Source organism: Molothrus ater, chromosome 9, assembly GCF_012460135.2.
Source record: "Molothrus ater isolate BHLD 08-10-18 breed brown headed cowbird chromosome 9, BPBGC_Mater_1.1, whole genome shotgun sequence".
NCBI lineage: Eukaryota > Metazoa > Chordata > Aves > Passeriformes > Icteridae > Molothrus > Molothrus ater.
Genome location: NC_050486.2, coordinates 10,274,385 through 10,301,138, shown reverse-complemented (window position 1 = coordinate 10,301,138; position 26,754 = coordinate 10,274,385). Strand labels below are relative to the sequence as shown.

The 26,754-nt window shown below is 39.7% G+C and overlaps 2 protein-coding genes across 2 annotated transcripts; one reads left to right on the top strand and one right to left on the bottom strand.

Annotated features, from left to right (window-relative positions):
• The first annotated feature begins 2,446 nt into the window (after positions 1 to 2,446).
• Positions 2,447 to 11,821, top strand: PRPF38B (pre-mRNA processing factor 38B). Its single transcript, XM_036387568.2, has 6 exons — positions 2,447 to 2,779; positions 6,068 to 6,136; positions 6,431 to 6,582; positions 6,665 to 6,725; positions 9,281 to 9,504; positions 9,757 to 11,821. Exons 1-6 carry the CDS (start codon positions 2,501 to 2,503, stop codon positions 10,610 to 10,612), a joined length of 1,641 nt encoding a protein of 546 aa, XP_036243461.1. The 5' UTR covers positions 2,447 to 2,500; the 3' UTR covers positions 10,613 to 11,821.
• A 3,894-nt stretch (positions 11,822 to 15,715) lies between these two features.
• On the bottom strand, positions 15,716 to 26,316 carry FNDC7 (fibronectin type III domain containing 7). The gene is made up of 12 exons (XM_054515721.1): positions 26,161 to 26,316; positions 25,704 to 25,722; positions 23,744 to 23,998; positions 22,828 to 23,088; positions 22,069 to 22,326; positions 20,552 to 20,806; positions 19,609 to 19,866; positions 18,907 to 19,161; positions 17,764 to 18,018; positions 17,302 to 17,562; positions 16,692 to 16,721; positions 15,716 to 16,176 (listed from the first exon to the last, which is right to left on the bottom strand). The coding sequence occupies exons 1-12, from the start codon at positions 26,221 to 26,223 to the stop codon at positions 16,139 to 16,141; spliced, it is 2,208 nt and encodes a 735-aa protein (XP_054371696.1). The 5' UTR covers positions 26,224 to 26,316; the 3' UTR covers positions 15,716 to 16,138.
• Positions 26,317 to 26,754: the final 438 nt, after the last annotated feature.

Sequence of the window (26,754 nt, the reverse complement as noted above, 5' to 3'; positions counted from 1 at the left end):
ACAACTATCCAATTACAAAGTTTGCTGTTTTCAGTGGTATTTGAGTCCCAATTAAGCAGGGGCAGACCTGATCTGAGTTCTATTCAAAGAATGACAAAAACACTTGGATTAGCACGATTAGGCTGTTCTCTCCACACGTAATTATGAAAATAACCTTAAGCAAACGACTATAAATCATATACAAATCCAAAAAAGCAAATTTCATAATCTGTCACTCTCCATCCGGCACACCTAGACAGAGACCATAACCAAACACTACAACCAAATGCATCTGGGCCAAGCCTACACACACCTTGATTGCTCTACGAGGTCTTTTACAAACAAATAAAAATATGATTTTATGTATATATACGCACAAAAGCCGGCTCGGTGTTCAGGCCAGTTCCCCGCCGCCTCAGGAGCTAAGCGGGCCTGCTGGGCTCCCCTCAGCAGTGCCCGCCTAAGGGCCACCCGCGGCACCCCCGCCTGACCCCGCTTGCTCCTTAGGCCCGCCGGCTCCCGACCCCGATATCCACTGCCTCCCGACCCCCGACAGCCACTGCCCCCCGGCCCAGCCACCCCTGCCCTTGCCGGGGCTCCCCCGTGCTTCCCGTCCACCTTCTCTCCCACGGCGAGCTCCCGCCTAGCCCAAGCGGCCGCCCCTACGGGGGTGCGGCACCTCCGGGCAGCGCCGGGAGCTGCGATGGGCAGCCCCCAGTGCGGGGGACGTTCTCTAAGGCGCTTCTGTGAGAGACGATAATGGGCTCCAACGAGCGTCCCCGGGCCCACCTGTTCTACTGACCCGTGCCAGCCTCCCTCAGTGTCATTAAAAGGTGATTGGCGGCGGCGAGCGGTGTCCCTACTTTTTTACACCAAACCCCAAAAATCTCGCCACTCCTCATGCCAGTCCCTTGCGGTGCTGCTGTGTCTAAAGCCGCGTGTGCTCCGCCTCAGAGGGAAAGCGCGCTAGGGACCTGCTTGTCATACACAGTGAACTAGCCCTGTCTGGGTGAGTGCGGCAGAGGGCACAAACATCCAAAATCGATGTCTTCTGCAGCGTTTCATTAAGTATTTTCCACGCTAGGGCAAATTTGTCTCTCAGTGAGCAGGCAGCTGCGTAGCTGCACGGTGAAAGTAGAAAGGAAAGCGTGGCTCTTAAATGCCCCATTTCTTCTGTTAACAGCATGCAAAGCGTTTGCTAATCACAGGGCAGGGCTGTTAATAAAGATAGTGTCGGCCTGGGATCTCGAAGGAGGCAGGACACTGGCGCCAATGAAGATAAAGTTAGATAATTCTTTAAGATTTCAGAATATTCTAGAAATGTATATGCCAACTTTTGGCTAACATTTTAAGTTTCATGGCCTAGACAAAGCACACAGTTACTCTTTCTGGTTGCTGAGTAATTCTTTAACCCTGAACTATCACATAGTACTTACATCTCAACTAGATAAATCTGTAAATTTTGCCCAGTGTTTTTTTGGTTTTTTTTTTTTTTACCTCAGAGAAAGGTTTATTAATAGAAGTTTTTTACATACCAGCTTCCAATTCTATGGATTCTGTGGTATCCTGAGAAATTCTAATTATAAGTCAGTATAATGGATTCTTTAGAACAAAGTACAGAGAAGAGAGTAGTAAACTTAACAACAAAACTCAACTAATAGCACATTGTAAATTCACACAATGTTCTAATAGTTCGTAAGACTTCACCCCAAGATTGTCACTGTAAGTAAAACTTTCGGAATTATCACCTGTTATAATTCTCCACTATGAACAACATAATCACAGAAATATCCTTTCTGATTGCTCTAATAATGACATTGGATAGGAGATCCAATCTTTGGAAGACTGGCAACATGAAAAAGATGGTGTAGCCCCCTCCGGGGCTACAGCACACCGAACACTTCTGGATGTATAGTGTGGATTGGGCTTGAGGCAGCCTGGTCTAATGGAAGGTGTCCCTGCCCATGGCAGGGGTTGGAATCAGACAGACGGTCTTCAAGGTCCCCTTCCAACCCAAGTCATTCTGTGACTTCTTTGCTTCTCCACTGCTGCGGAGGCAGAAGCGGCCAGCGCCAGCTGTGCTGTGGCCTCATTACCATCGACAAGGGACCGAGGGGACCACTTTTCAACTTTGTAAAATCCGGGGCTTAATTCACAGAATTCCATGTGACCGTGCCAGCAGCTGCCCCCCTTCGGATCACAGAGTCTGCCCGCGCTCCCGGGCGGCGATGTCCCGCCCGCTGGGCTCCTGCGCTGCCACCAGGCGAGGCCAGGCCAGGCCAGGCGAGGGCGGACAGAGCCGCGGCAAACGGCCGAGCTGTGGGCGGGAGGGGCCGCGGGAAGGGCCGCGCGAAAGCTCCGCGGCTCCCCCGCCCTTTCCCCGCCGCGCCCCGCGGGTTGGTGACGCGGCCCCGGAAGGCGCCGCCGTCACTTCCCCGGCCGCCATCTTGTCGGGGCTGAGGCAGCGCCCGCCGGCCCCGCTCCGTGTGCGCGGCCCGCCTGCCCCGAGCGCCGACCCGCCATGGCCAACAACAGCCCCGCGGTGGCGAACTGCCAGGGGCAGCAGGTGGCCCAGCACCCGCCCGGCGCCGTCCCGCCCGTGCAGCAGCCGCTGCAGAGCGGGGGCCCCAAGCCGGCGGCCTCGGGCAAGCAGGGCAACGTGCTGCCGCTGTGGGGCAACGAAAAGACCATGAATCTGAACCCTATGATCCTCACCAACATCCTCTCGTCGCCCTACTTCAAGGTGCAGCTCTACGAGCTCAAGACCTACCACGAAGTGGTGGACGAGATCTATTTCAAGGTGAGCCCGCGGGCCGCGCTGGCGCCGGGCCCGGTTTGGCTGCGGCCCGCGCCTTTTCGCCCCTTATCTTGCGGTGAGGGATGGGAGTAAGTATCGGTTCTGTTGCTGAGCTGGGGGAATCCAAGGCTCTGCCTTCTCTGCCTCACCAAAGAGGCGTGTTCCGCGTCGGATTTGGAATTGCCGAGCTGTAAATGGGTTTCGCAAAGGGCAGCGTGAGCGGGGCGGTGGGGGCGAAATGGCCGTCTGAGGGCTGCGCCTTCAGCCGGAGCGAGCGGGAGGGCGCGGATCTCTGCCGCCGCCGGAGCCCGGCCCTCCCGCAGCGCGGAGCCGCCTGCGCGCCCCGGAACCACCCAGCAGCGATGGTGCTGACCCTGGCTGTCTGCGTGTGGCTTTCATCCTCAGCTCCCAGTTAGGATTCCCTCCTCTGGAACTCAGCTTACAACTTAACGAGTTCCTTTTAGTGCTTCTCTTGGCGTTAGGTAAGATGTGCTGGGGAGATGAATGGTCTGTATCAGGGCACCCATGTCTCGGTTCTTGTTTTGTTAGCAGGATTGAATCAGTTTTGCACCGAGGCTTCCATCAAGCCACTCTCCCAGGTAGAGGTATGCATAATTAATGCTAATCAACGCAGCCACTTTCTTTGTTCTGATAACGAGACCAAAATTTAGATAATTCAAAGGTTAGGTAATTCATTTAGTCACCTGTGTTTTGGTCGTTATTGGCGTATTTTTTCAGGTGAATTCATTTTGCTTGATAATGTCACTGTGTCAGCTGGTGGGTTTCAGTATATTTGAAATAAATAAAATAAAAAGCAAAGGTAGCCTTTTTGTTTCATTTATCCAAGCCAAATCAAGTTACTTAAGGTACTATAATTGTGAAAAATAATTCCACCACAGGTTTTTGAGATTTTTTTGGCAGTTTGTGCTTACATATGCTACTGTTTTTTCATGTAAAGATAGCTTTTCTCTGCCTGTGCTCTGTCTTTGGAGCTGATTATTTATTTTTCCAAATACTTAGTGTAAGTAATACTATTGTCAGCAGCATCTCTCCAGTTAATTTACTACGTTTCATGTGTGAGAGACTCATGACTATCTGAATGAAATGTAATGTTATGAAATGAAATGTTTACTTACACAATTGATTTTTAGAGCTGAAAAAGTTATGAAAGAAACATATTTTCAGAAAAAAAAAATTGAGAGCTTACTCTATTTTTAAAATTAACCCCTTCAGATGCACTAAAAAGTATTTGGTGCAAATTGTCATCTTTGACTAGAGCTCAGCAGCAGTAGATCAAATAGTTCATTTGCTTGACCTTCTGTTTCATTTTCATCTTAAATTCGGGAAGAATTTTGACAAGCCATTAAAAACCTGCATATTGATCTGATTTATTTACTGAACTTGACAGTTGGTGACACAAAACTGCATGCTAAATAAAGAGAAAACTCAGCCCCTTACTCACTCATGAGTAATGGCTGTGAGGGAGAAGATAACCTGATGGTTCAGCTGCTTCATTGATATTAATAAGATCTGAATTCTCTTCATGTTTTAAGATTCCTGAATAATTGCTGTGGGGGTTTTTTTTTGTTAGTTGTTTTTTTGTTTTGGTTTGGTTTTTTTTAATGAGTTGTTGGGTGGTTTTTTTTAATGACCTGTCATAGCAGCTGTATCTTCAAGTGTATTTGTCTGTCTGAGAAACCAGTGGCTCTTCTAGAAAATATTAGAATGCTGGGTGCTGGATTATGAGGAAAGGTGATAGTAAGTCAAACAGGCAGCTAGTGATAAGGACTAGGATCTTTGGAGATATGGATTGTGTCCAGATACTTGAATGAATTCATTTGTAATTCTGGGCTGCTGTTTCAGTTCTGTATCTACGAAGTGCAGGACTTCCTCTTTCTTTATCCCTGACCTTAACACTATGTGCATGTCCTCAGTTTCATTTCATCTGTGTATTTCCAACAAGTCAAGCATGCAAAGCAGTCTTTGTGGGATCAAAACTGTAATTACTCCTTTTTGAAATGAATATTGTTTTCAGGGTTTTGTTGTTTGTTTTAATTGATACCTGTCAAAGCCAGCATGTTTACATTGAGTGTAATTAAAGTTGAAGACTAGCATTTGTGATAATGTTGTACTCAATCCTTTGACTAAAAAATGCTTTTCATTTCTTGTGAGAGGCAATAGTATATAACCAGAGGGATATGCAGGATTATTTGTGTAGTATTTATGAACTTCTCATGCTAACAGTACAGGAAGTCATAGTGGATTTTGAATTCTACAGTATTGGCATCTCTCATATTTCCTGTTTGGCAAAGACAGCAACTATAAAAACCCAAACACACAGCTCAGCAACATCTTCTGTTAGTGTGTCTCTGATGTCACATGATTGTGTTCATAATTGGTTTTATTTCGTGTATTGTTAAAGAATCTTAATTTGTGAAGTACCATACAGCATGAACTCTTATTCCCAACCCACTGTAGCACCATTGTACCCTTTTTTGTCTTTTACATATGTTTTAAGTTGGTGTGTTTAGGAAATATACTTGTTTATTGAGCCAGATATTGCTTCTCTGAATTTCAGAATTTCAAATGTAGCATAGGCAATTATGTGGTTCTGAGCTTGTTTATGACTCTTATTGTCAAGTTTTATGAATGCTGTTGATTAACTTTCTTTGTGCACTCATCCCTAAATATATCTCAAAAGATATGTCTTGGGCAAATTTTACATCCCTGCAGTCTAAGAGAAAAAACATTGACTTTATGTTAAAATACTACCCTTAATAAACATATTTCTTTTGTCCTAGTAGTAAGAGATAAAGAAAAGAAATCTCTAGTTAAGTTTACTTCAAAAATGAGACTTAGGAATATGAGACTATGTTTTGACTTTTGTAGCTGTCATCAGCAGTTATCACTAAACTTGTAAGGAGATGGTTTAAATAAAGGCAGTTGTTCAGTCACCCAAGGAAATAGTAGCGATGGGGCTTAGTCATAAAGTATTTGAAAGTACGTGGAGTATAGAATAAGCATGGATGTTTCCTTTGGGGTTATGGGATTTGTTTGTTTTAGATTTCATTCAAGATTTTGGCTGTAATTTCTTCAAGTGGTAATTAAAACAGCCAAGTGCTTTGCTTTAATAACAAAGCAGACTTGAACTTGAAATTGCTAGAAGACAGTTTTTTAAGATTGGTTTAGGATATCCATTGTTAAATCAGGCTTGTGTGGTCACCTAAACATTATGAAGGTTGTAATTGTAATTTTCTTTATTTTCTCCTGTCCCTCACCTCACCCTTTCAGGTAACACATGTTGAACCATGGGAAAAGGGCAGCAGAAAAACAGCAGGCCAGACAGGGATGTGTGGAGGGGTAAGTAGAAGTACGTGCCTTCTTAAATTTTTCTGTCTGGTAAATAACTTTTCAAAGCATAGATAAAATATGCTTGTATGTTGGCTCAATCTCTAGATATAAAATATTTATTACAAAGAGTAGATACATTCTTCTCACTTCCAAAGCTGCGGATGTCAGTAGTGTTACTTTTTCCACATAGCTTTGTTTGTAGATTTAGACTTTATGCTGTGTTAGTTCTCATATTCTTTTGTAGGTTTGGTATAATGTCTTTGTGACTTTCTGCATCCTCACCTAACTTCTTGCTTTTGAAAGGTGCGTGGTGTTGGAACTGGAGGAATTGTGTCTACTGCTTTTTGTCTGCTCTACAAATTATTTACACTGAAGCTCACTCGTAAACAAGTGATGGGCCTTATCACTCATACAGACTCCCCATATATTAGGGCTCTTGGATTTATGTATATTAGGTAAGTATCAATATCATCAACTAATGACTGATCTAATATGCAGAAAGCTGTATTAAATTTTATATTGTTTTTGTGCTTAAAGGTACACACAGCCACCTACAGATCTATGGGACTGGTTTGAATCCTTTCTTGATGATGAAGAGGTATGTCGGCGAGGGTAATAATTTATTTTCTTTTGTTTCTTTTCATGTTACTACTTTAGGCTTAAACATTTCTTGAGAGGGTTTTCTGTAGTTTGAATGTTAGAGTGTTATGTTCTTGTTTACATTATGTATGTTAATTAGTGCAGGACACAGGTTTGAGCTGGGACCTGGGTAATTTCTCTTAGATTTTGAAGATCTAACAGATTTTTTCATTGGTTAAGATGCTACTGTGTCAGATTTGCAAAACCATGTGAAACAGGTGTACTGAATCAGAATGCAGACAGGAGGCTGTGTGAATGTGTCTTCTGTGTGTTTTTTAAAATCATAGTTACTTTTAGGTAAGGTGTAGTAAGTCATGCAAGTGCTAAATTTGTATTATCTCTTTATTACTGGAATAGGGGAGTTGATGCTTACATAAAAGAGTGGGAACTATATGGTAGAAACCAACATTGACCTTGGAAAATTCTGCCAGAAATCTCTGTGGTTATTATTCATGTCCTGGAACAACTAAACCCAGGATTTCTTCAGAGGAGAAGCAAAAAGCCTGATTACTGCATAAGGTGGCTTTATTTCTGGAATCTTAATGCATTTGTTAATGGGGCAGATGAAGAGATGAATTGCTAACTGAAGAAATTCAGTAAAGAGGTTGCATTATTATTCAGTCAGATAGGAGAATACTTTTGGTATCCTAGTCCTGATTTACTGTTTGGAGAAACAGTAGGGAGCTGGTGGGTGAGGTTTCTTGGGCTATAAAGTTGAGTACACAGTCTGCTACATACTGCAGCAATTAAGATTTATTGAGCAGGTTTGAAATTACATTCTAAATTTAAGACTAGAACAGGAAGGATCACTTGCCATCTTCAGTGTGACAAGTAGGCATTTACTTGAAGAAATTTCAAATGTTGTAGTTGCAAATTATGTCCAAATCCTGGTATTAAAACCAGTGTTAATTACACCTGTGTCTAACTGCAATGCAGTGTATTTATTCTAAACGGCTTCTTTCATGCTAAGTATCAAAATCACTGAGCAAAGGAAACAACTGGTGATTTTAGGTAAACCTGTGCTATAGTAGATTTTTAACAAAAATAAAACCAAATTGGACTTGAATCATGTAATGTCATTCTCCCCCAGCTGGGGCTAGCTAATATGAATTCTTCTCCACAAGGTTGGACTGTAATTTATGAGAAGCGTTGGGGTGGCTTCATTCTCAGGGTCCCACAGAGTCAATTTCAAGGACAGTAAAGCTGTCACAAGTACAATGCATTGTGCAGGTCTTAACTGGTTCATTATTCAAAGCATATTTTTTAGTTTATACATTTCAGTTCTTGCTGATACTGGGTGTCAAGATGTGTTTATTTCTTGTTGCTTAAAATCTCCTACTGTACTTTCAGAATTAGTGTTTCTTTCTCTGCTGCTATCAGTAGCTTTCTGTTATGTAGAAAACCTACTTGGGGCTGCTTAAGTTTCTTACCAGTCCTGGTCAAACTCAGTAGGATGAAGCAAATTTTTATATATGGAATTATTTAAACCTACAGGATTTTTTTTCCCTCCAGTTCTTAAAATCTGGAAGCAGTTCATCTTTTGTCATGCTGCTGTGAAAACCTTCCCAGGACACAGTTACTTTTCAGAATGCTTCTTATGTTTATTTTGTTTAACTGTACGTACTCTCCAGGTGCTACGTTTAACTCCTCTTTTTCTTCTTTAGATCTCTGCAGCGATTATATTTGGAAAAACTGTATATCTGAACACTTAAATGTGTGTGAGTGCAAGCAGTTTTACGTTCAGATTTTCTCTTCCTGTTTAGATAACAAATCTCACTTTCCTTGTGTGCTTGCACTATAGGTTTGGGACTGACAATAGCTGACTAACATGTCCTGAGCTGTGAGAGGGCATAGCAAGAAGGCCTTCATGCGGTAATGACCCTTTTCAGAGACAATGGTCATCATGGATTATGCGTTTCCAATTATTTGTTCATTTATTTATTTTTTTACATATTTCTAAATTAGAAACCTCACTGCTTCATGGCAGTTGGTTTGCTATTGCTTCCAATTCTGTTAGGATGCCATTTTGTACTAGAGGTCTTTCTATGATCATTTTTAGATAGGCAATGATGTAGTTCATAAATGATTTAGGCCACAGGGTTGGGTATGATGGTACACAGTTGTATATCCACAAAATGGAGTATTAAATGTAGTTTCAGAGGACTTCTCAAGTTTGTGGCATTAAAATACAATGCAAGATCATACCATATAACCAGACTGTGTAAGGGGATTTTGTGTTAATCTCTTCATCGACAGTCCCTTACCATCCAGATGGCTGCAGGATTACTATGTGCCTGCATGCATATATATTAAGTCCCATTCCCTGTCTGTAACATTCTGCCAAATCCAAAGGGTGCAGAGTTTGAATTTCTCTAAGGAAATGTATTAGAATATGAAACAAGTAAACTTTCATAATCATGAGACTTCAATAGGACAGTAATGTAGCAGCATTTTTTTTTTAATCACTAAAGAATATTTTTGACCATCAGGATATTTTTTGCTTGTATTTTGCAGGACCTGGATGTGAAGGCAGGTGGGGGTTGCGTTATGACCATAGGGGAGATGCTTCGTTCCTTCCTCACTAAGCTTGAATGGTTTTCCACATTGTTTCCAAGAATTCCTGTGCCAGTCCAGAAAGCCATTGACCAGCAAATTAAAAGCAGACCTAGAAAAATCAAGAAAGATGGCAAGGAGGGGATGGAAGAAATAGACCGGCATGCAGAACGTAGACGTTCAAGGTCACATAAGCATTATTTTAAAAATTAGTGTTAAAAGTTCAATATTGAGCTACTTATTACCAGCAACATGATGTCTTTTCACTAAAATAGGTTTTAAGGCAACAGTTTATGGATGATGGTGGATTAAAATAATCAGATGGTGTTTTGTATTTAAGATTAAGTACAAGCTCTGTCTGTAAAGTATAAATTGGAAAGATGATTTCTTAACTATTGAAGGAGGTGTTTCATATATAATGTCTTCTATTTTAAAAGGTCTCCAAGACCAAGATCCATCAGTCCCAGGAGGTCTCCCAGAAGATCCAGAAGCAGAAGTCACCATCGGGAAGGCCATGGATCATCTAGTTTTGATAGAGAACTAGAAAGAGAACGAGAACGGCAGAGATTAGAACGTGAAGCAAAGGAGAGAGAAAAAGAAAGGCGGAGATCCCGAAGTACCGATCGCTCACTAGAACGGAGGCGAAGCAGAAGCAGGGACAGATACAGAAGCCGGAGTCGAAGTCGTGACAGGAAAGGAGATAGAAGAGACAGGGACAGGGAGCGAGAGAAAGAAAATGAGCGGAGTCGGAAAAAAGAGAGAGATTATGATAAAGAAAGAGGTAGTGAGAGGGAAAAAGATCGATCTAGAGAAAGGTCAAAAGAAAGGAAAAGTAAGGGTGACACAGAGGAGAGGAGACACAAGGATGACAAAGATGAGAAGAAACACCGCGACGACAAGAGGGATTCCAAAAAAGAGAGAAAGCATAGTAGAAGTCGAAGCCGGGAAAGAAAGCATAGGAGTAGGAGCCGAAGCAGGAACACAGGTAAGCGCAGCAGAAGCAGGAGCAAAGAAAAATCAAGTAAACATAAAAATGAAAATAAGGAGAAGTCAAATAAAAGAAGCAGAAGCAGAAGCAGAGGAAGAACAGATAGTGTTGAGAAGTCCAGAAAACGAGATCAGAGTCCCAGCAAAGAAAAATCTAGGAAGCGTAGCAGAAGCAAAGAACGATCCCACAAACATGATCACAGTGATAGCAAGGACCATTCTGACAAACATGATCGTCGAAGGAGCCAAAGTACAGAACGAGAGAGCCAAGAAAAGCAACAGAAAAACAAAGATGAGACTGTGTGAATTCTTTCAAAAGTGGATCACATTGAATCCTATAAATGTTTGATTAAATCCTGCTTATTTTTTCTTAAAGTTGAGATTGTGCAGTAGTTGATGAGCACTCTTCTCCAACCTCCCTCTAGGCTGCAGATTGTCATTTCCTATTTTCGGTAGGGAAGTGCCTTTGTAAACCCATTCAATGCATTGACGGTTTCAAACCATTTGTTTAGTTTAATTTGTAATGCCGAGATTGTTCTTGCATTTTTATTGTTCAGATGTTTCTGAAATGTACAGTCTGTACATATGTCCTGAAAATGTTTTAATTCCTTTGGCATGGTTGCCATGTTGGTTAAATTTGTATGAGGCAATAAACTGCCACTAATTATACTTTCCTTTTGTAGACGTGGAATTATGGTTTGTATCCTGAAGTTAGCATGGCTGTGCTTTCCATAATGGTATGGCTTTTAGGGATGGATCTGGAATGTGTATTATAGCTGAGATATTTATGTGCGTACAATGTACATTGAGGGCTGCAGATTTAGAACTAACATTTATGCCCACTGTATCTGCTGTTTTGTCCAAAGCTTTTAAAATGTATTATGTTGATCACCAGTGGTGTTAAATTGAGTGGACTTTCAGAGATAGTGGTTTTGATGCAAGGATTTAGATTATGTTGGGGCTTGTTTAGTTCTGTAGAAAGGCTACCTCAAGCGGACACTGTAAAGGTTGACGGATGAGTACCGTAGCCATCTATGCATTTTATTTGTTTGAAGAAAATCCATGTAAGCTTCCTTTTTTTAAAAAAAACACAGTTTATCCATTTGTGGTCCTTTAATGTTTTTAAGCAGCTGCACTCTGTCATTTATGATAATCCTGGGCTAATAAAGGCATTTAAGATGGCAAGAGGGAGGTAGGAAGAAGAAAAATATCACAAAGGATTTCAGTTTCAAGCTTCCAAAGCATTTTATAAGTGTAAACATTTAAAATGAGAATTAACTGATAGTGTCCTTTTTTAATTCATATTTTCTACAAATAGTAAAGATCACAGTTTGTGCTGAACATTTCATCTGGCAGATTTTTTTTTTTAACAGGTTGTTAGACGGAAAAACCAAAATGCATTATAGAAAAAGATCATATCATTAAAGTCCAAGTCTATTTCATAGATTATTCTGATGACTTGTATACTCAGTGAGGAGAACCACCTGGAATAAACTCTCGATTAATTCCTTTGTATTGAGTGTCAGCTTTTCCCTGCACGTTCATGGCCAGTTAAAGGGTGCTTCAGTTCCTCCACGTTTTATTTTCAGATCAAGTGATACTTTGTATGAATAAGGGATTTTATGTAATAAGTGACTTACAACAAACATGTAGCAGACAAAAGAAATGCTGCAGCCCCAAGAGAGGAAGAATATGAAGTGGGAATCAATCATGAAGTAACCTGAGGGTAGAAATACAATATTTGTGCCTTTTTTGCTTCTGTGTGATGCAGGTCATCTAGGCATATTTAGTTTTAAACATCCAGGGAAAACAGAGTTTTGACTTCCAACAGTATACTTCATTCCATAGTATTCCAAGAAGCAAACTTTTTTTCTTCCTCCCTTCTCTTCCTGTTTTCTGAACTGTAATGGTCTTTATCACCATGATCCTTAGTAATCAACATTTTTCAGTACTGACGTTAGGGTTGTCTGCTTATATTTGTGTTGCCTGATTTTAAGTCTGAACTTGAAACAAAAACTTAAGCTTCAACAGATTCATTCCCTTGCAGTGTAAAACTAAAATACTGAGCTTTCATTTAAGATTGGAGAAGAAAAAAATACCCTGTCTAGTAGATAACTAGAACTGTCTCTGCAGTCTGCCAAGGGATTGCATGGATTCTGTCCAGTGAGGGCAACTTTAATTTATCTTGTTTGTGTCTAGAGGGCTTCTTTTGGCCTTGTTTTTAACCTTCAATTTCTGAAACAAATGTGTTCTTGGCCAGAGAGGCTGCAGAACCAGTGTTTTGTCAGGGAAAATAGATTACTGATTTCCAGTTGTTCCTTCAGGGCTCTTCCTATTCTGAGACTGTTGGGCAGTACAGTGAAAGAATGGCTTATTTGCAGGAAAAAATGCAGGTATTTGAGAGACAATCTTTGACCTGAACGTGGACAAGTACTGTCTCACTACAACAAAGATGGTGAATATTTTGCTACAGCTTGTGCAAAGACTGGCTCATCCCAGTATCTCTTTACAAGTGCAGTAATTTCAGGACTGTGCTTTTATTTTCCTGTTTTATAAGTAGTCCTTTTTGACCTCTGAATTCAGTACGATCGATTGAGTTAGCAGTGTAATGGACAGTGCAATATTCCCTGGCAACCACAACCTGTGACAATTCCTTGAATCAAGACACCTGTCTAAAGTTATCCTTAGGATTTACTGTCATACAGCTCTTCAGTTTGTATCCAGGGTCTCTTAATTCCTTTTTGTCTTTCTGATGCCCTTTTATTATTTCATGTGCCCTTCCTTAAAAAGCAGAAGGAACTGCAGGGCTGTGAAAGCAGTGCTGATGAGCAGGGGTGAGCTAGTGAAGGCGCCAGTGCTGCCCACTCTGTGCAGTTGTTGCAGTGCAGTACAGGTGCACTGGACATTCATCTCAGGGGCATTAGAAGAAAATTTCTGCCAATTTTAGCTGGAGGAGCTGTGGTTGCAGAGCTGTTGTCTCTCAGTCTGTGCACTCACTCTTCAGTTCTCAGGGTGAATGACCATGACCGAAGCACTATGAACCCCAAGTTTCCATAGTATGCCATGTGTCCATAATAGCCTAGGATAGTTATCCTTGTGATAAGCCTCATCTTGCTTGGAAATTTCCTGTGGCTCCAATGCTAAGTACTGGAATATAATATTAGTAGCCTCATACAGCATACAAGTTCCCCTCTTTAGGGGAACCTGAAGGAATTTGATGAATTCTGCTGGCTTTAGATGTTTGAACCCTTTGCCCCGTTGTGCAGCGCATGTAGCTTTAAGTGTGGATGACCACCAGCTATTAAGCAGGGTAAAACAGCATTTAAGTGCCACTTTTGATGTTTTGCAATGAGGTTTTCATTGTATCTCTTTTACTCTTCACCAGCAGTAGTTAGATGTGGTAGATCACTAAATCTCAGTAAATTTGGGTCGAGTCTGAAATCAGCTGAAGGGTAGATTTTTTGCAAGTTCTTTCAGTGGATTGAAATCTGAGTTTGGAGCTATTATTCTGTGTCAGATGAAATTTAAAACAGTGTGTATTTTATATATACAAATTTTTTGGCGAGTGTTCATATTTGTGTAATTCCAACTAAATACATCTTTACTATTATGCATTGAATTTAAATTTTTTATTAAGTAAGCATTAATGAAGTAATCTTCTATGAAATAACCGAGGTGGTTTTAATCACCTAATTTGTTAGTGCACATGATTTCACAGATACTGCTCTGAAAGCATTTTAGCATATCCATATGCTGCCTACCTCCAAGCCTTCAACAGGAATTTTCTTGTTCTCTAGTCTTCTTTGAAGAAACAGTGGGGTTGGGTTGTTTGGGGTTTTTTGGTAGGATTGTTGTTGTTTGTTCAGTTGAGAATTTTATTGCTTGGGTATTTTTTTTTTTGCTTCATGAAGTCCAGAGCTTCATGTGAGTAAATAGTACAGAAACAGCATCTACAAAAATGTGAGATGTAATTGTCCTTTCTTGTGATCTGAAGCCAGCATGACCCATAAAAGTGTGTTTACCTCAATCTGGAGAGAACATGTAACCAATCCTGACCAAATTTTTTAATCAGCTCAGTGAACTCCAGTGCTGTTTCACCTATCAGCAGTGTTTATTAGACAATTGTTACTAGACAATGTCAAATGCCTGAATAACAACACCTTGAGGTTACACACTGCCGTAGTAGGAGGTGTGTAGGTGGCTCAGTTTCATTGTGTTGCTTTTCCTCCCTGTTTTGCTAATTGTATACATCTTCTACACTTTTTTAGAGCTGAATCAGTTTGGTTTTTTTTGAAATCATGACTCCTCTTTAGCTTTTTGGGGTTTTTTTTCCCAACAGACATAAAAATAATACATTCTGATACAATTACACTTCAGTGACAAAAGAGAGGAGCAGATGAAGATAGTACTACAACTTTACTGCTAAAGTACTGCTACAACAATTGTTGTTTGTAGTGTGTAATTGAGGTGTTAATTAATTCTCAGGGAAAATTAAGAAAACATACACCAACAGTTTAGAATGGCTTTAAGTACATTAGAGTTAGTTTTAGAGCATGGAATTATCAGAATTGCTCAGGTGAAAAGAAGTAGCTCAGGGCTTGAATTTGGTTCCATAAGAAACCAATTGCTTTAGATCTCTAAAAACCCAGTTAAACACTTGACACTGTGGTGACAGTGTTTGGCAATGATGTCTGCAAAGAAGAAATACTGACATAGAACCCTCAAGAAAGAAGGCTGTTTAATTTTTTTTATTAAGTGAGAAATAAAACCAACTTTCTATTAACTAATGCAGAGCAGTTTTAAATAATGTTTCCTAAAGAAAGACTTGTTTGATCGTGACTAAATGTTTTAAGAAGCAGCATACAATTCTTGGGCCATCTAAAAGCAACTTACTGAAGCTGAGATTCCCTTGAGATTTTGCACAAGTGATCAGAACCATTGGCTGAGGTGGTACTTAAGATGTGTTCCCTGAAGAAAGAAAATTTCCAGAATGGATAGTGTCTGTTTCTATATGCTGAAAATAGTGCTAGAAAGCCTGTTGTCTTTGGATACCTTTGTACACATGAGATTCCAAAGACTCTGTTAAATACAGACACGTGTGTGTAGAACCATTGACTTTAAACTTTGCTTTCAAAGTCGACTGAAAAAGTGACCACTGTGGAGTATGAGAGATGGTCCTGCCTGGATTAGGTCTCAGCTATGGCTGGGTGTTCAGCTTTCCTGCTCCCAATCCTCAGGCAGCTGTGAATGTTGCACTTAAGCACAGATGTGTCTTTCCAGCTTCAGGGGAAAAGAGACTGAAAATAACATTTAGGGAGAATGGTGCTATGAACAATCTTAACATCCACCTTCCCCTAAGGTTGATCTCCTTTTTGCTGCTGTTCACCTACAGGATAGCAGTAGGTGAACAGCAGCAAAAAGGAGATCAACCTTAGGGGAAAAATAAACAGCAATTTCTTGTCATTCCTCTGAGACAGGAGCAGAAAGTAGTCCAGAACACCAGGAGAAAGTAAATGAGTGCTGAAGAATATCTGTTTGGATTTAAGGGCTTTTCTGGGGAATTACAGCATAGTGAAGTGAAGGCTTAATGAAGTGAAAGAAGGTTGTTAAAAATGGAGGAGAGGACAAATCAGTAGTGTTAGTAGAAATAAATGACAAGAGATTTCAGGGGTAAATGTGATGGATTTTAACAAACCACTTGTGATATACAGGACTGGTGAAGCATTTCCCTCCAATCCCAAAGGTTTAATCAGCAGGAAAAGTTGGATTCATACATTCTAATATGAATTGTGATTCTTATAACTTACCTCCTTTTCTGAACCAGAATTTCATCTAGATGTGTTTTGCATTGCTCTTTCCTCTATAAATAACTATAAAAGAATTTGGAAATTAAGACAATTCCAGTTATGGAAAAGCAACTGTCTTGAGAAATTTTTATTTCAGTGGCTGCTTTTGAAGTTGTTTCTAGCAGTTTACATAGGCAAATAAAATATCCTGCTGAAACCCAGAAGAAATAAGGTAGAATAGATTGAGGTAAGCCACACTATTTTTTTTACCTTTTTGAAAATAGAAAGCAGAAGTGCCACCTAGTTTCATTTGTAATGGGATGTGGGAAGGCTACAAAAGATAATCCTGCCTTTTATTGTGTGCTATCAAATTAGTAGTAAGTGTTGTGACCTTGCATGATAGTATGCAGGCCACAATATAGGTAAGGTTTTGTTTGTTTTTCTTCAAATTATACATTATAAAATGGGATGGAATAAACCTGTATAACACTACCAGAAGCCTTGACCATCAAGTCTATGGGTTATATACATCTTATATGAAGATGATGCAAAAATATTCTATGAACTTTATGAATTTTTAACGAATGTACTGCTCTTACCCATTCCAACAGAGCTTCCAGAACAGGTGACTGAAATGACATGAAACAGTAGTACAAGTATTAGATGTCAGGTTGTAAGCTGCAAAATTTTATTAGTCTACAGTATGTAGTCTATCTATACTGCTATGCAACCCCATCAGATAGCAGTAGTTTTATAATGGATTAAATCCATGCCTTGGGCAAGGCAAAATAATTTCTTCCCTTTTAAAAATGTGTTACTTTAAAAAATGTGATTAGGAGGGATTCATTGCAGTTATTGATTTGTTTCTTTATTTAAAAAATACATAAAACAAAATGCTCATTTATTTGCTTCTGTATTCTAACCATTCCTAACTTCCCAACTGAACATTAAGTTTTCTGTATTCACCAGGATATGGGTGATCCAGTTAGGAGGTACCTGTGCAGATAAGTGTGCCCAGAGCCAAAATGCTGCTGTGAAATTCCCGTCACAGATACTGCAAGACTGCACTCATAAAGTTTACTCTGCAGTCAACACTAGAGCAGAAAAGGTTTATTCCATGCCACCTTTACCTGCATAACTTTGGATTACATTGTGGCCATCTAGCATTAAAAAAAATAAATTAAAAAATCAAAGAAATTTAAATTCTACCTGAATATATTTTCTTAGGACAGAATGTGAGCCTTGGCCTTTTGTTGGTCACTGGTGCCACCAGCACAGTGTAGACATCCCCACAGGGTATCTTGGTGATATCACAGTGACTGAGACCCAAGCTGGGGGTACAGCTGAAGTTGCCCTTTGAGCCACGTAAATCAGCATTGTAGTTTATTGTTTCATCAGAAGCTCGCCAGAACACCCTGATGCCATTGTTGCTGAGTCTATAAAGCTTCACCCCAGAAGGGCAGCAAGCACCTAAGAAAGTAAAAAACATTAATGAGCAAATTTTGTGAACTCACAATGTATTATAAATTTCTAGACTGCCGTTTAAACCAGATTACTATGATTATCAGCATTTCAAAGAGAAAATTATTATTTCACAAAGCCAAAATAATTCTTGAACTGAACTAGGAGAGAAAAGTTTTATTTAGAGTTGTTTTATGGAGCTTTACATACTGGAAGAATATCCCTGATAGGTGCAGCTGGATGTCAAACCCGTCTCACTGATGGCTCTCAGGGACACTGTGTAGTTGGTGCCACATGTGATACATCCCAGGAGACAGTAGGTCTGAAGTGTGTGACACTTTGCCTGTCCTTTTGGAGACTCTAGTGTTGTTACATATGTCTGTGCACCCCTCCCAACAGACCAGCTGATGTTGGTTACTGACTGTGTCACTTGAGTTAGTACCAGGTCGTTAGGGCAACAAGGAGCTGAAAGAGAACAAAAGAGAGAAGTTAATTCTGTTTTGTACCTGGAAAATGGAAGGTGTTTGGAGGGTTGCATGTAGAATAGTACATGATCAAGATTAAAGGAATGAAGAAGTGCATATTTTTCGGGCATGCTGAAAAATAGTTGACTCTGCTGGCAAGACTAATAAGCAGAATGTTAATGTAAGATCAATTTGTCTCTAACTATGGGTTAGAACCCTGGAATTATTATAAAATTATTGTTCACCAAGATTCTAAAAATTACTAAGATTTTTCATCAGAATATCAGAGTACATCTGTAGTTTAATTAAGCAGGGTCTGTCTCTACCCCTCAAGTCATATATCTCAGTCCAGCTCTGTCTGTGTCTCTGCTTAAAGTCTCTTCCTCTACAATGTAAAATGACTGCAGCCAAACTGCATGTTAAAAATAGATCCTGGTGTATATTAATCTCTGCCTGGAGAGGTGGTAGAGGACAAAACCTGTTAACAAATTAATAGCAGGAATAGTGGCTAGGATGTTCTTTAATCTGTTCTTTACAACTGCTTATTTGTTGACATGGACATTACCTCATTGCCTCTCCTGGTAGTACTAAATATCAAAATGCTGACAAGGAAGTTATGCATTGCATTAGTGGCTTATGTTATTACATTTTAGTTAGCTGTGCCAGAAGATAATTGGTAGCACTAAGGCCTCTCAGTCTGAGGCAACTGCCAAATGACCCTTCCTTGTTACACACAAAGACACAGACAGGTTTACAAAAAGGACATCCAGCAATACATAGTACAATGTGTGCATATATTGTAAATAAAAAATAGCCAAAACCATAGAGTCAAGGAACTATTTTAATATTATGCTGCTAAGTATGTTGAACTATATACAATTCCCCATACCTGTCTCTAAAGGGATACTGTAGCTTGGTAAGCTCTGTCCTGCTGGTGATCTTGCTATAGCACTTACAGAGAAAGCAGATCCACAGGGAAGATCCATTAGGGTACAGGAATTCCTGGTGCTTGTGCAATGCCAAAGTCCCGCCTCTCCTCTGGCAGTGACAACGTACATAGCTTCTTCATTGTTAGGTTGCCACTGCACACTGATTACAGATACACCCTCCTTTGAGATATTTTTAATTTCAGGACTGCAGGGAGCTGAAATATTTCACATTAATAGTATTTAAACAGATTATTTATGCATACTATATAAGTTACACTATATAAGTGAAAATTAAATTCCAGTTAGAACTGACAAATTACTTCAGGAAAGCATATGATCTTTATATGCTTTACTCCTGGTGAGAATTTAGAAATTTTGACAGAACAGACAATGTAAGTATTTTGTGTATAAATTGTAATTCTGATCTTCAAAATACTGGAGCTATCAGAAGCTTTCAATACAAATTCCCCTTCTTATAGTGTATTCTTAAGGACTTTCAGTTTTGGAGTAGCTGTTTTTTTGGGTTTTTAAAATATTTTTATCAGTGAACTTAGTAAAACAGTTCAACAGCAACTTAGCTGTCCAGTAACGTTTTTAATGCACGAATCACTGTGCTGTATAATGATGATTTCTTCAGCCAAAGCAGAATGAGCGATCAGTACCTGTTGCCACGTAGTGAGGCGCACACGAGGCGCTGCTGCCGCGGGCCTCGCTGAAGGCGTACACGGTGATGTTGTAGGGGGTGCTGCACTGCAGAGCCGACAGGCTGCAGGCCGCGGCCGTGTCCCTGCAGAGCACCACGCCGCTGCCGCCAGCCGCCCGGGTCTCGTACAGGTCCGCGCCTCGCACGGGAGCCCAGGTGACCCGCACCGTGTCGCTTGACACGAACACGGCCCTGAAGTCACTTGGGCAGCAAGGAGCTGCGTACAAAAAGGCAGACAGGGAAACCCGAACGGGAGTGGAAAACTGGTGCAAATAAAAAAAAAACTTTGTTTCATTTATCTGTGTGCTTCATGTCTTTTCCAAGGTTGACCAGTACTGTGCAAACAGTCTAATGAATCCCAGGTTTACTCAAATTAATTGAGTACCACTCCTTCCAAATCAATAGAGGACATCCTAGTGTTTAGGTCAGACACAGGAATTATGCATATCCTTGGTTTAAAATTTTAAAGGTCTAGAGATTAAATAACAATGTTCTTTTCAACATTGAACTTACTATTTTTTTCATTTTCCAAGTATGAAAACTCCCTATGAGGAAGACTTTGGTACACTCTTCCTGAGGTAAAACCAAAAAAAACCTCAAAACCCAGACAGGACTAGAGTTCAAATGTTATGCCAGGTCTGTGTGTTATTCATATGTCCTTGCCTGATGATTGTGAATTGTTAAACCATTTTCAAGTTTGTATGCATGTTGTAGCACTTGACTATGCAAGTTAATTGCAATGTGAACTTTCTTTTTCTCTGCCAACCTTTGTGTGTTATGCTCAAAACCTGAATAAAAATAGAAGTTCAAGTCATTATCTTCCCATGAAAATGTCCAAACAGCTCAACCATAAATACAGTTAAAGGATCCAAATGAATTTCCAGGAATACATGGCTGCTTACCAGTAGTGTAATTGAGTACATCACCTAAAGGGCTCTGTCCTGCCTTGTTATATGCAAAGACACTGATGAAATAAGTGAAACCACAGTCCGACTGGAAATGGCATTGAGTATGTGATGTGTTGCAGTGCACTTCCAAGCCATCATCACTCTTCACAAAAACCACGTAATAATGACCCAAACTGACGCTAGACCATGATACCAGCAAGTGACCAGGTTCGTCCTCCTCAATTGATATGTTTACTGGTGCACAAGGAACTGAAAAAAACATTCAAAAAAATAAAAAATTCTCAATACCATTCTTTTTTTCTTTCTTGAAGTTATACTCTTGGGGAATAAAGGAAAATCAGAGATATATTGAATTATATAGAACATAGAATTACTCTACTCATCTTGAACGGTTGCTCTGTCTTGATCAAGAAAGCAGCAACTTAGCTGCCTTTACAGAGGTTGGTGCCTATATTTAAATGACAAGAGGGTATGATTTTTACAGAACAAAATAGATGCTACGTCATGTTTTACAGAGACATCTGATTAAGGAGCCCTCTGAACAAAAAGTGATACCAGGCAATAAGTCAAAAGGAAATGGCACAGTGTGTGCTCACAAATAGTAGGTTTGGATGATAACTGGAATACTAGCATGAAGAGCAGTTGGCATCCAAAAGCCTCTATGTGTGAAAACCATTTTTATTTTTTTTATAAAATTTACTGGCTGTGGCTGAGTAGAACTGTCCTTTGCTTAGGTTTCCTTTCTGTTGGCATTCCAAAATGCCACATTAAACTGCAAACTCCATGGCTTTTGTTTAAATAACATTTACTTTCTTTCTAGTTCAGTGCAGCTTGCTGCTCTTAGAATGAATATATGTGATCTAGCTGAAGCAGTGTTGGCTGAGATTACAGCCCACAGCTTAATAGCTGTCTCTGGCATAAGGCTCTCTCATCCTGTTAGATGCACCACAGAGTTGCTCACATGATTGATCTCCTATCAAAAGTCAAAGTGAGGCAGGTTACATCAAATAACTAAATACATAAAGTTGTGTATTTCAAGTAGCATATAAGAGAAAGAAATTGTTTAGATTTTGATTACATGGGCAGTTCATCTAACAGGTCAGGAAACAACAATCTCTGACACGGCAGAGGTGCTGTAGCTGAACTGAGCAAGCTATTGTCCTGAATATGGTTGATGGTTTCTTAATTTGGTCTAGTGGTGTTACTTTGGCTAAATGTGCTTTTATTGACCCCTTTCTAACTAACAACTTGACGTGGCTCAGAACAGTTCTATGCTCAATGCCATTCCCTCACAAATTTCTTCCACGACTGCAAGTTTTTGTCACAGAAACATGAAAAATGCTTAGGCTCTTACCTCTGCAATAGAAAAGTATATGAAATAATTCATGAACAAGGGTTAAAAGCAGAACTATTTGAGAATCACCTGTGAATTGCAATGGACTCATTTACATTTGAAATTAAAGAAGTAGATGTTAAAATGCCATAGCTACATAAGAATCAGTGATACATACTTGTTTTTAAGCTTACTGCATCAGTAGGTTCACTGGATCCAGCATCATTGTGTGCTGTGACAGACACATCATACTCAGAGCTGCACTGGAGGGATGGCACCATGCAGGAGGCAGAAGATGTGTTACACCTCAGTTTCAGGAGTCCACTGGAGACTGTGACACTGTAAGTTAGAGCTCCTTCTGTTGGCATCCAGGAGACAACAGCTCTTGAGGCACCACTATTGAAAGCTACTTTAACATCCACTGGTGCATTAGGACCTATGGTATATCAATTTGGAACTCATAAATATAACTTAGATTATAGCCTACAGACATGATCTCTTTCACAACTTGCAAACTAAATGCATTTTTTTTGAGTGCAAACCTTACCCACATTTATGTTAAAATTATATTTTTAAAAAGAAGTAGTTCTAGTTGACCATAGCTGAAACTCCCTGCTTATTTGAGTATTTGCTTCTCTCAATAAGAAAAATCCTCAAAATCAGTCTGAGCTTGTGTAACCCTTATCCAGGCCTGTCCTAAGTACAAACTTTAGTGACACTAATTGCTATCTTTGCCTCAGTAATGTTCACTAAACATAGCCATGTCATCTGAGCTTTCATAAATTTTGACACGAGGCAAAAATATGATCTGAAAATCTACTCAATGTATCTTTGAAAAACATAATACAATCACAAATACACATAAATATTTTCTGGTATATTGTTGCTGTGTTGTTCTTAGAATGCTGACTTGGTTTCAGAAAAGAAAATTTCTTACTTGTTCTTTGGTTATATGTGAAATCATCTCCAGGCACTCCATTGGCATTCCAGGCATAAGCCTTGACAGTATACAGAGTTCCTGGATCTAGATTTGTAAATATCAAGGAGGTATTGGTGGTGTTCTGCTTCAGCACTCTGCCCAAACCATCTGATCTCATGAGTGACACAGAGAACCCAGCTGCCATATGCACAGCTTTCCAGCTCACTGCAATGGAGTCACAGCTCGGAGAACGAACAGACAGAATCGGAGCAGCCAGGACTGTTGAGAAAAAACAAAATTATGCCTTTGCTTTTTCAATAGGACAGCTTGAAAAGGCCAAATTTGACATGAATACACAGAAAGAACAATCACTAACCCTGAGAGACAAATTCAGTGACAACAAAACCAGAAAAAAGAAATTATGCAAGATCGACAGAACAAATTTGGAAAGTGATTTGGTGCATCAATTATTGTATTGCCCATTTTGTGAAATGAACAAAAGTTGTACAATGAACAAAAGCTGTACACAATGTGAGAAGGGCTGCATGTGTTGAAGAATGAAAATCACCAAGAAGATACTGCATTTCCTGTCCTCTAAGTTTTACATTGTCTTCCTATCTTATACTTTTGGTTGTTTCTTCATTTCTTCAAGTTATGCCTTTTGTTAAAGTAAAATACATATATTCATACAAATTCTAATGAAACTCCCAGCTGAACTTTTGACTTATTGTACCATCATAAAGTAAACCATTAATTCAGACTTTTGTCCTGGTCATTAAGTCAGATGGCTGAATTCTAGTCTTCAAAAACTGAAAGAAGAATGTGATCAGTACAATTTTAAAAAAAGATTATAATAATTCAGGACTGGTACATGCATGAATGCTTTATGTTATAATAACATTACAGAATTTGACATAAGATTTTGAAAGCCCACCTGTTTTTACTTTTCTGAAAGGTGAAGGCTGGCTTTTTCCTCCTGAACTGATAGATCTGACAGTGATTCGGTACAAGGTGGCAGGCTTCAGTCCCGTCACTGTGCCTGGAGAATTTTTCACTATAGTTTCAACAAAGGAATCTCCATCTTGTGCAGTCAGCATGTAATTAGTAGCCCCAGGTACTGCTCTCCATTCCACTGTGATACTGTTGCTAAGTTTTGAATAAGCTTGGTCAATAACAGGTATATCTGGAGCTAAAATGGAGGTAATGAGAGACGTACTGAAGTGGGAAAACACAGTCCGGTGGAACATTTCACAAAGACAAAATGTAGGACAAATAGTCCACACTTTCTATGAATTATTAAAATTTAAGTTAAATGGACTTTCAGTGAACATTAACAAAATACAGAGCCTTGTGATATTCTAGACCAAATTTCATCTTTCCATAAAAATACTCTACTACTCTGAAATCACTACTGTAAGAGCATTATTTAACCTAGGTTTCACTGAGAGGTTCTCCTTCAGAGCAAATTAACTATATTACTAATTAAAGTGATATACAAAGCAATACATACAAAGAAGAAATATATGTTTATACAAAGCAGTCTGAAATAGGACACTGAAGCATAGGCAATTCTATATTAAAGCAACATACAACAATCTAGTCTGGAAGGCACCACAGGAACTCACCTAACCTCCTGCTTAGAGCAGATATTCAATATTGGGTATTCAATAACATGACCAATCAAATATTGTAACAATGCTTTGGTGTTATGCTCTACCATTCAAAAAGAGCTCTTTTGTACTGCAGACACAAAACTAAGTAAACCAGTGTATTTCTTAACCACGAGTAATTTATGTTCAGAAATCAGGATTTTCACACTAAAGTCAGCATTTATAAGCAATTGCATGTGTTGCAAGGCTACAAAACACTCACTAGAAGAGAAAAAAGATAAAATGAAGGTATATCCCGCATAAAACGAAGAAAAGGAATGTAGAGGTATTTGGGATGAAGTTGGTACCTTCGTTCATAGCAAAGCAGCTCATGGGGGATTTGGGACACCTGAGCAAGTATTATACACAGCTGCTCAGCTAAGTGCTAACATCTGTAACATCTACATGCTTTTATTTATATATATATATATTCTATACTGGACTGTTAGCAAGACTTAGACCTGGGTGAGGACTTCCTCCACAGAAATTTTTATGAATTGTTACAAAAGACAATATTATAGAACAAACTAAGAAAAAAAAATTACAGTGCAGTATTTTGCTCCAGAATTGTGAAAGACCCATCTGCAAATGTTCCATAGGCATGGTCAGACAGAATATCTGGGACCATTTCTACAAATGGGGCAAAAGAGGGTGTCTGACTGTAACTGATAAGAATGTGCTTGGGACTAAGAGCAGATGTTAATTGTTAGTTGAGTAGCTGTGCATTAAATTCCAAAACCTTGGAAATATTTGTCCATAGGAGATTGTGCTTCTTCTGGTGTGGTTTTGATTTTGGTATTTTGTTTGGTTGGTTGTTTTTTTTGAGGGAGTGTGATAGAGTCTTCTTTTCATGTTTCTTTTGGGTTTTTTTGTTTTTTTAATTATCAAAATATACAACAATTGGTTGTAAATATGGGACAGTGTGAATTCCATTTGTACCACAGCTATATAATGAAGAGCAGAATTTGTTCATCTGAGTGTTCTCCCTGGTTCACACTAGTATCAAGGTACAAGTCTGAATATTTGCATGAGTGTCCAACAGAATTGTGACTCTTAAAAATGAGATTTAAAATTTATAAAGACATCAATGTAATTTTTTAAGCCTGAATCAAACATGAAAACGTTTTTTGTTTGCAAAGCTTCTAGAACTTACAGAATATTTTATTAAAAAGCACAAGTGGGTTTTCTCTTCAGACCCGTTCAAAAATAGGCAGGAAAAACCAAAAAACCATTTTGAGTATTTACCTGTGTTTGCTGAAAATATCTGAAAAGGAAGATATAACAAAATTAGAAATACAGTGTGACATATTTTATTTTTAAAATTAAAAATCTAAGAATGTTAGTAACAACAACCTAAAATATTATGTTTATTAACACATTTTACTTATGTAAATATTATGTATTTGCTCAGATTCTTTAAGCATGGAAAGAGTACACAACCAATGAGATTTGGTACAGGTATGCAGATTGTACTGCTTCTGCATTTCCCCCTCTGAACCTGGCTATTAATCCTGTTTGCAGTTGTTGACACACTTTGAAAGTATTTTTCAGTCATATGTAAACAGTGCAACACTGTGATAGTATCGGAATACCAATGTGGAAGCGGATGTCTGATAGTGCTCCACCCTAACTTTAAGTTTACTTTTCCGAAGAATTCAGTATCATCGCTAAAACAGCTTTACAGCGAGTAAGTCGCACTCACCATTTCTAGGCAGCCGAGAAGCACTCCAGCAAACGCTAATGATTTACTTTTCGCACCACACATCTTGGCAGAACTTGGTTCCAGCTTCACACGGGGCGAAAGGCGGCCGATGCCAGCGCCGTTCCCCAGCGGTGCTGTCACTGCAGGCTGGCACCCCCCGGGACAGAGGAGGTCGCGCTGGGCTGGCCGCTCCTCCCTGCGGGATCACCGCTGGACAGCGGCCACCAAACTCAGTGACACCACCGAACCCGGTGACACGGGGCCACCACAGCATCGGCTTGTGGCCGCATGGCTGGTGGGGGTCTCTTCCCTCCTGTTATAGGGTGCAGATTCTGTATGGTTTATACAAGACTCACAAAATAATTAAGCTCAATGACATTTGGTCTTCAGCTCATTGTCTATTGCATTTTTTGCCCACTCACAAGGATCTTATTTTCCAGCGGGAATGATGCCCTCATCGTACTCCCATTTGAGTGGCACACCGCCATACAGACTGGGAACTAACTATTCTTCCTCATACCTGGCGCTGTGGAAAGAGAAATTTTCCTCGCATTCCTTCGTATTTGTGGTAGATGCTGGTTTCCCCTTGAGAAC

Bases quoted from the DNA above. Each gene is read 5' to 3' on its own strand.
- PRPF38B (XM_036387568.2), top strand. From the start codon at position 2,501: ATGGCCAACAACAGCCCCGCGGTGGCGAACTGCCAGGGGCAGCAGGTG. The intron at 2,780-6,067 runs GTGAGCCCGCGG...TCACCCTTTCAG, and splicing joins TGGACGAGATCTATTTCAAG to GTAACACATGTTGAACCATG. The intron at 9,505-9,756 runs GTCACATAAGCA...CTATTTTAAAAG, and splicing joins GCAGAACGTAGACGTTCAAG to GTCTCCAAGACCAAGATCCA.
- FNDC7 (XM_054515721.1), bottom strand. From the start codon at position 26,223: ATGTGTGGTGCGAAAAGTAAATCATTAGCGTTTGCTGGAGTGCTTCTC. The intron at 22,327-22,827 runs GTAAGAAATTTT...GATATACCATAG, and splicing joins CACATATAACCAAAGAACAA to GTCCTAATGCACCAGTGGAT. The intron at 16,722-17,301 runs GTAGAATTTAAA...ATGTCATTTCAG, and splicing joins TCCTAAGAAAATATATTCAG to TCACCTGTTCTGGAAGCTCT.